At 45.2% G+C, this 9,548-nt stretch overlaps 1 protein-coding gene across 2 annotated transcripts in view; it reads right to left on the bottom strand.

Annotated features, from left to right (window-relative positions):
• Window positions 1-589: 589 nt before the first annotated feature.
• Window positions 590-9,548, bottom strand: part of DUSP18 (dual specificity phosphatase 18) — a 44,139-nt gene continuing 35,180 nt past the window's right edge. For both annotated transcript variants that reach the window (XM_033955798.1, XM_033955797.1), the window contains exon 2: window positions 590-3,292. In XM_033955798.1, coding sequence (XP_033811689.1) covers window positions 2,667-3,236 — 570 coding nt within the window. In that variant the 5' untranslated portion in view covers window positions 3,237-3,292 and the 3' untranslated portion in view covers window positions 590-2,666. The remainder of the gene's footprint in view (window positions 3,293-9,548) is intronic.

Below are 9,548 nucleotides of genomic sequence, written 5' to 3'. Positions count from 1 at the left end.
GACGGGCTACTGACCCAGTAAGGCTATTCTTTCGGCACTAAGGGCAGACCCTACTGGCTCTCAAAGCTGTAGTCGGTGCTCTCAGGCAAGGCGTACAGCTGAGGCACCACTACCAAGAAGGGGAATGGGGGAAGGGACTCGGCCATCTGAGTGCAACATCCCCGAGGAAAGAAGGGACTCAGCCTTCATCCGGACAAGAAAAAGGGCCAGAAAAGGCCACTGCAAATCCCCTCCAAAAGTCTCTACCTAAAGGCTTAACAGAACTGCATAGGCTTCCCACTTTCACCTGCTGGAGACTTAGAACAGACTGATCTTAAGGGGGACTGCTAGAATTCAGTTTATTCTCAGTCTCCACCTGCTGGCAGAGGAGCATAAACCCATCTGTCTTTGCCAGTCTGGAGGGATGCTAAAGAATTTAGCATTCTTTTGGAGTTCCACATTATAAAAGCATGCTTCCCCTGCACTAAGCAACTGGTATGAATTACATCAGGAGTCAAAAGAAAAGCATGAATTCTTTCCACGTGTGCATTTGAATGCAGTGGTAGCCAAACATTTCATTGGCTTAAGAATAAAATGAAACCAAATATAATACAGTATATAAAACCATTATTTATTTTAAAATGTTTACACTGCCTAAACCTAGGTGGTTTCCAAAAAACATACAAAATATATCAAGACACAACTAACAACCTGTTTACATGAATACGCTAAGAAATAACTGTGTTTTCAATAGCTTAAAACTAACATGATCTGCACATAAATGTAATTGGCCTGGCAAGGCATTCCAAAGTTTCCTGCTACTGAAAACATAGCAGCTCTGGTACTTTTAAAACTCTATCACCAACAACCTCATCCCATTTTCTGTTGTTCTTATGACCATAATTCCCTCCCTGGTGAAGTATTAACAGCACTTTGTACTGCAATCTTTGATACATAGGAAGCCAGTGCATTTGTTTCAAGATAGGTGCTATATGTGCCAGCATTCATCAATAGCTGCAGGTACTTGCTCTTTGGTTAGTAACAGATTGCAAAGGATAGACTTTACAGTTGAAAAAGGATGCTACTGGCACATGGCAACAGCTACTGCAATACCTGTCCAGCTCATTCACATGGCCTAGTGCACAGGATTGGAGTTTAGTGGAGTGCAGGCAGATATAGCATGTATACATGTAGATCATACTCTGTGTGTGCAGATGTCTGGTGTGGGCAGAATTGATTGCAACTACTTTTAAGGCACATTCTCTGCCACATACAAAATTTTAAAATAAGTCAGCGCCTACTTGTCTTTATGAAATAGCACCTACCCATTTATTTATGTAGTCAAATTTCTAGCCCGTCTTCCCAGAAGAGCCCAGAATGGGTTACAAGTTTAAATACACAGTAGAAGGTTTAGCAGCAAGATTACAACTTCATATACAGCAGACAGTCAGAAGAACTAATCAAAAAGATGACGAGCAGTAGTAGAAATTCCTATGTACATGGCAAACGATGGGTAACAAGGATGCAAATTCACATATAAGATATTCAGAACACAAGATTTGGGGGCTGAGCACAATAGCATGGCAACTGATAGACCCTATAAGTAAAGCAGCTAGAATTACAATACATTCGAGGTATAGGACAGATTTAGGCATTTATGGTTTGGGTACATGTGGTAGGGAGATAAGATCTTGCTTAGTTTCGTACCAAGTATGCCCTTCGAGACTTAGTTCTGCCTGTAAGTCAAGTGGAGAGCACATTCAGTGTGGCAGAATCATTTTGCAGAAGTAGAAATAGAGGTTAGGGGCGTGTTGCAAGAGTTGGGTAAAAAGGTGGGTTTTTACTTCTTTCCTGACGTTTAATAAGCCTATCAGTGATCTAATGGTTGGTGGGATTGAGTTTCATAATTTGGGTAGGAAGTATGAGTAGGAGTGACCCCCTAGATTAATTTTACAAACACGGTGTGACCCGATAGGTCAGGCTAATAGGGCTCAAGCACATGCTTGCCAAGTCATTAGGAGCTTTCACAATGAACTAGAGAGGGAACTTTACTGTATGTACGTTCATTTTTGAATTCTCTCTTACGGTTCTGTCACGGTCTGATACAAGGAAGTGTGAAGAGTAAGGAAGTAGCATAAGAAATCTACTGAGATCTTTGCTCCTTCCTGGTCACAAAATAAGATATGCTTCTTCCTTCCAGGGATGTTGCTACCAACCCAGCTAGTATATCCTATCTTGAGGACATGATTCCATATGCAAAATGGAGCTACAGAATGACTATACTTTTGAGTTGCCATGGACTGCTTCTAGCACCTCTCTCCAGTAATTCACAGAGGGCTGCCTCCAAAGTCACTTAAGCTATTACAGGCAGGCTCCAGGTTAAGAATGAGTTATGTTTTTAAAGCTGTTCTTAAATCGGATTTGTATGTAACCCAGATTTTAAGATTCTTGCTTCTCACCTCTGCTCACAGCTGACAAAAGAACCAAGTGTTCCCTCTGAGGTACAGCTTGCACAACCACACACTGTTCTTAATATGGCCATGCATCATTCCTGAACCTGGCACTGGAAATACTGCTCAGTGAAGTTGCAACCACATTCTTAAGTACGAGTCATACTTAAGTCAGGCATCTGTAATTCAGGGACTGCCTGTATTCAAGTCTTTGTTATGCTGTCAGCCTACTTTCTTTCACACATGAATCATTCCTCTAGTTTCTTTTTCATAAATATCTGGTATATCTCCAAATGAAGAGCTGAACATTTTAATTGTGTTTTCCCCAAAAAGTTTAAGCTCGTAACTAATAAGCTGTTTCCAGAAACCAGTGTTGGGCCTAACGATGGGTCGGCAGGATTTCAGCCAAGCATGAGCATCCAGCAGTGACATGGAATTGTACTTCATCAGGTAGGCCAAGCACAGGGTTGCAGACCTGCTGATTCCTGCATCACAGTGCAGTAATGTTTGACCTCCCTGCATTTTAACACTGTGGATTTTATCTGCCAAAGAATCAAAACAATCAGATAAGCATGAATCGGAGGAATCGGACACAGGGACCTGCACATACTCCACAGTGGGAGAGGTGGAGTTCAGCTTCTCCTTAGAAACTGTGATGACGCATGTAATTTCCTTGGCAGACAGGAGAGCTGTGTTATTTGCTGCAATACCATTGCTGATATAGAGACCATTCGTAACCTGGGAGAGGCCAGACAGGGTTGGATTCTTGCTCAAAGCAGGCACGATTCTTCTCTTTGGTATAGCCATTATTTAGAAAATTCAGAGTAGTCATCAAATTTTTACCCTCTGTTTCTTTTCTTCACCTTAAGTTAAAAAAAGAATCAAGATTATTAGTTGGCCTGCTGGCTCAGTGACAGTGCTGTGACCAATCAAATATGCACACATGAGCCTTAGAGCCTGGTCAGCCTAAATGCTCTATACAGGAAAAAAAAGTTATGTTTCCTTCCTTCGGATACTAACTAATAAGGGAGGGTGAAGGTCTTTATTTGCGGCAGGGGAATTCAGAGACAAATGAGTGCAACCATTGGCATATCAGAGAATGAGGCCCAAAGAAAGGCTAGATGGGTCCAATTTCCAGTGACAAAAGTTTTGTACCATTCTGCAATGGTGTTGACAGAATCCAGACTGACAGGGATGGAGAATCAGAGATTTTTTTGAGGTATGAAAGAACAGTCTTTTTAGCCAACGGTGAAGAGGGGTCGAGCAAGTCATTTCTCAGACTGGAAGGCAGCCTGATGAAAGACTGTAGTCGCTGAAATAGAGAGGAGACCTAGAGAAAAAGCCCTAATCAAGAAGAAAGGTCTCTTGGAGGCCAAAATAGTAGAGAACTCCAGAGTTGACTGAGAAGTTGAGTACAAGAGGCACTGGGAGAAGCAACATGAGCTAAACTGAATGATTTGGCAGGAAAGCAAGATCCCGGGACTGAATTGTATAGGTTGGTCTATTTAGCCAAAGAATCAGTACAAGACAAGAAGTGAGTAGAGGCCTATGTAATACGTTTTGTGACTTGTGAAAGATGTTTAGTGGGGTTGAAGGAAAAATTATGTTCTTACCTGTTAATTTGCTTTCCCTTAGACGCAGCAGATGAATCCAGAGACCAATGGGATAGCTCACATCTACCAGCAGGCGGAGATAGAGAAACTGATTAACAGGTGGTCCTATTGGCTGGCACTTCTCCTGTCTCATCAGTATAGCTCCTTGCCCAAGCACACGTAACCAGCAATAGGCATAGCATGTAAAAAACTTCTTTCCCATAACACATCTCAAAATGCAATAATTCAGAAAACAACCTGCCTTAATAACAAACTGCGAAAGTTGCAAAAGAAAAAACCGAGAGACAATATCCAGAAAGGGTGGGGCTCTGGATTCATCTGCTGCGTCTAAGGGAAAGAAAATTAACAGGTAAGAACATAATTTTTCCTTCCCTAGCAACAGCAGCAGATGAATCCAGAGACCAATGGGATGTAGCAAAGCAATCCTCAATCTGGGTGGGAAGCAAACGCCGCCTCCACAACAACCGAAGCACAAAACGCCCCTACCGCATGCGCCCCCACATCCAAGCAGAAATGCAGAGAGAAAGCACTCTCGGAAGACCAATTAGCCGCAAGACAAATCTCCTCCAAGGAAAAAACCTCTGGGCCGAGCCCATGAAGTAGCCATCGCTCCAGCGGAATGGTCATGAAATTCTTTCGCCAACCGCTTCCCTGCCAGCAAGCAAGCATAAAGAATGTCCTCCTGGACCCATTGAGCTATGGAGGCTTCAGATGCCGCCAAACGTTTGAGGCGTCCCTTGAAGAATACAAAAAGGAGATATAAACAACTAAAAGTCGTTAGAAACCAAGCTCACAGAGAACGCTACGTACATATCAAAAAATGCAGGAAATAAAAGTACTGCTCCCAATTTCTCCTCCCAGGAAGAAGGAAGGAAAAGCGAGCATGACATAAAAGAAAGGATGACACCCCCCTAGAAAGAAATAATGATACCATCCGAACTGATACCCCATATTTCGGAAATCAGAAATAGGAATCCCCGTTGAACAAGGCCTGCAACATAGAAAACTGCAGAGCTGAAGCATGGCCACAAGAAACCCCATGTTCAACGGTACAGCCCTTTAGAGTCCCAAAAGACAAGGATGAAATGAAGCCTTCGGTAAACTGAGAAGAAGTACATGAAGATTGTACTCCAAACCGTGCTTTCTAAGAGGCGCATGAATATACCGCACTCTGTTTAGGACCTGAACTACATGAAGCTGAGAAGTAAGCGAAGAGCAATATACTTAGCCCTTGTAACAAGCCAAGAATGGCACTAGAAGCTGAAGGGAATTGAACGCTAAGCCCTCGGCAATACACCTGTGCCAAAAAGGAACTCTGGAGTGGTTCAAACGTTAAGAAGCACCCAAGAAAGGAAAAACCTCCAAAAGGAAGCAGAAGCCACAGGAGAAGAAGTCCGTAGCACCTGGATAAGAGAAGAAACAACCTGCTTCGCATAACCCTTACACTTCAGCCAAAAAAACTAGGTCGTAATACTAAAGTAGTACAAATATCCATGTTGAACGGACCCTAGGCGAGCAAAGCCGGAGATACCAGGAAACTTCTTAGTCCGGCTGTCGAAAGACTCATCAAATCCGCAAAATAAGGATGGCGCCGCCAATCCAGAGATTCTACAAATACTGTGCCCGGAAAGCGAGCTCGAGGTGGCAAATCCAAGCCATCATCAGCCAGCGGAAAACACTGAAAAAGAGAAGGCAGAAGCGAGAAAGGAGCCATGCAGCTACCCCCTCTAACTCCCACTCCCTGGGCCCGCCGAAGAAGCTAGGAAGCTTAGAATTGAGAGACGAGGCCATGAGGTCTAGGTCAAGCAAATCTCACGTCCATAAAAAGAGCTAGAACGCTTGAGCCACAAATCTCAATATCCAGGATGCAGAAGATTACACTATTACTAACATGCACACTTTCCAGAGCGTACACAGCGCTGTACACTGTCACATACAAGAAATGGGCCATGCTCAGATTCCGCGGAGAGAAAGTCTATCCAAAATCTTATCCTGATCCATAAAAGGATCTGCCAACAGAAGACGAAGATGAGAGTCCACCCATTGAAGCAGAACAACTTCACCTGCCAATGAGTACAACACCTACTGCCCAAGCAGTAGAGAAATACCCCCATCCTAATACTGACCAAAAGGACCCTTAGCGGCAATCCGGAAGAATGATCTGAAGCTCCAGAAAGGTAGCCTGACCCTGCTCAAGAGCAGAAGAATGAACAAGTACTGAGTCGCCTCTGAAGACCAGACTCCAGGAGCTGAGGATGGAAGCCACGGAGCCCCCCAACCCGACAGCCCGGGATGGTCGGTGGTCATGAGATAGTCCAGCAAAGACCGAGGCATGCCTTGAAAAGAGAAATCGCGCTGAGCCACCAAATCATACAGAGTGATGCAGGAGGAGCATACCAAATAATTGGTGCTCTGAGATACCGGGAACCACCGGAACAAAAGTGACTGCTGTAGCGTAAGAAGGGGAAAGCAAGCCGAAGTCCCCAGTGGAGTCAGCAATATGGATCCAAGAAACTGTACAGAATCCCATACTCTTGGTCATGGTAAGCGAAGAAGAATACCAATCTGAGACCAAGACCCCACGCCCAAGTCTCCGGAAAGAAACACATGTCTCTCCTATATGAATAAAAACATCACCCAGATATACCTATAAATAGTACAGGAGAAAAGAGCGCTGTGCAAATTCAAAGATGCACGTGTAAAGAACTGAGGAAAAGATATCACCCTTTTCGTGTCAGTCAAATGGCCCGACTGGAAGTCGTCCGAATCAAGCAGGCAGTCAAGAAGAAATTAGATGAATCGCCTGGTAGCGCCAAAACGGTACCACCGCCCACATCACCTAAAACGTTCGTGAAGCCTTGGGTAGGCGAAATGGCATGTGCCAAAACCGAAAGCGCCGCTCCAAGAGAGGCAGGCAAACCAAGTGCCGATTCGGAGTCCATAGAGAAAATGTAAATATACTCCCAGGTTGTCTGCAGAAATGTGTAACCCCGAGAAACTAATTCAGCAGAATGGGATCCAGCCTGCCCAATGGCCCCGTCTCGGGCACCTTGCAGTAAGTGGAACAACGTCCCTTAGTTCCTGAAGGACTACAAGAACTGTCCTGAGGACCAGTAACACTGAAAAGGGAAATACAAAACATAGAGACTCCAAGAACGAACTGGAAACCTGAGGAGGATGCAAAGATGCAAGCATCCTGAAAAATCTTCACAGCCCCCTGACCTGACATTATAGCATCTTCTCCCTCATGAGAAAGCCTGAAGAGTCATTGGAAGAAGTCAAGATCCCCTCAGAATGAAGTGCAGAAGGTCAGGGAATGGCAGGATGAGACTGTAGGATCTGCAAGAAGAGTCTCCTAGGAAAAATCAAGTTTCACAATGTAAAGAGGAATATACTGGAACCATGAAAACAGTACTAACCCCATGCAACATGAGCGAAATACGTATGTCCTTTAAAGTGAATACGTACTAGACTCAATCAAGGTGTTGCATCTACCGCCCTGTGGAAAACAACAGCATCCTTACAGGTAGCAGACAAAGCTCACATCGCTAATGAGAGCTTCAGGGATGAGGCTAACAGCCACATAGCGCGTGATCCTCCGTGGGTTTGATAGAATAGGTGACTGGCTCTTGGTTAAAAGGAGCTGTACAACCCTTCCTGTCTGTTCGGGGGGGCCCGTCTAGCATGTGCCATGAGAAAATGGTGACAGGAGAAACCAGCGTGATAAGCATGGAAATCTGAAGTCCAGTCCCCCTCAGAAATAGAGAAAGAGAGTCCTGGCCACAGGAAGATGCGCAGTGTCATTATGCCCACAGAGACAGCCCAAACTTGGAAACTGTTTGTACTACCTTTAGGCATATATATCCTGTGCCACTACTAGACACATGCAGCTCAGCACAGAGGCCCAAATAAGAACAGTTACCAATAGACAAAGGCTCAATCTGCAGGGACCCCCAAGAGAGACAATGAGATAGATACCTGTGTGAAATACAGGGCACTATCTTACTGCTGATCTCACCGTGCCGTGAGTTGCCGTATGTCGCCCCAGTCCAGAGACAAACCGAGACTGGGTGACCTAGCACAGGTCAGAGTCTCTCTGATAAACCCCTTGAGTGCTAACCCCAGAGTCCGATTAAACAAGCAGCTTCCTTCAAGGGAGTACAGCAGGAACACAAACATAGACATATAAAGCTGCCCAAGCTTGTCCCAAAGCTGGTGAAACACATACAACTTGTCTGAACCGGAAAGGAGAGAAGCCTCGGCATACCCTGAGCAAAGTCAGCTGGAAATAAACTACCGGAACGCCGCAGCTCTCCTGCCATCGCCGGAGACCCAAGCACACGCCTGATTCTGACACGTGGCCGCTGCATCAACGCTCCTAGAAACATAGTCGGATTCAAGCCCCGCAAAATTTACCCTGACGCGGCTTGCATAGAAATAAAATCAGACTCAGGGAATAACCAGAAGAACGGCCCACAGCACCGGAAAAAACATGTTCCATCTCATGCTGCTATAAACTGGCACCTGCACAATCAGCTGCACATGGCCATGACAAACATAGATGAAAGAGAGCCTCAGAATAAACAGGACTACTGCTGCACTGAAACCCAACAATGAGAACAAGTGCGAGCAAGAAATCGCACCGCTACTGCCGCGCTGTAACCAACAAGGAAACCAAGCGCGTGCATGTAAAGGGCGGGAAGTCCTGGCTCCCTCCAAGGATTTCTAGTCATAAAACTTAGCCACAATAAAATATCCATGCCTTAAATGTACCCACAGTACTAAGACTCCCAAACAGAACCTGAAGTTCAAACAACTGTAAAAGCCAGACATACTCACAGCTTGTTGTTAGGGCCGGTTGAAGCCAGTTTGCAGCAAAAGCATGGCAGAATGTAACAACTGTGGTCTCTTTTTTTTTTTTACAGAGAAAGGAAAGAAGAAAAAAATTGAGACCCAGTCAGACCCTCTAGCAATGGAGGGAGGGTGAGGCAGGGACAAGGGGGGGCCCAAGTGTAACCTCTAAAGCTGGCACCGTTCAGCCGGACACCCCTGTCTCACTGAAGAGAAAAATCTCAACAGGAAGATAAGAACATAAGCAGTGCCTCCGCTGGGTCAGACCATAGGTCCATCCTGCCCAGCAGTCCGCTCCCGCGGCGACCCAAACAGGTCACGACCTGTCTAAATCACCAGAAGGGGCCCCCATGCCTCCTTGGTTTCCTAATTGAGTCCTATCTTCCTATCAAAGTCCTAGCCCTCCGGTCTTGCACCTGCACGACCTGGTTGGGTTTCTACATTTATTTTCTGGTTAGCTTTTTCAGTATCCCACGATCCCTTTATCCCTCAGGAATCCATCCAGTCTCTGTTTGAATCCCTGTACTGTACTCTGCCTGATCACTTCCTCCAGTAGCGCATTCCAAGTGTCCACGACCCTCTGGGTGAAAAAAAACTTCCTTGCATTTGTTTTGAACCTATCTCCCTTCAGTTTCTCCGAATGCCCCCTCGTACC

Source organism: Geotrypetes seraphini, chromosome 8, assembly GCF_902459505.1.
Source record: "Geotrypetes seraphini chromosome 8, aGeoSer1.1, whole genome shotgun sequence".
Classification (NCBI taxonomy): Eukaryota; Metazoa; Chordata; class Amphibia; order Gymnophiona; family Dermophiidae; genus Geotrypetes; species Geotrypetes seraphini.
Note: the sequence above shows the minus strand (reverse complement) of the source record. Positions and strands in the feature narration are given on the sequence as shown.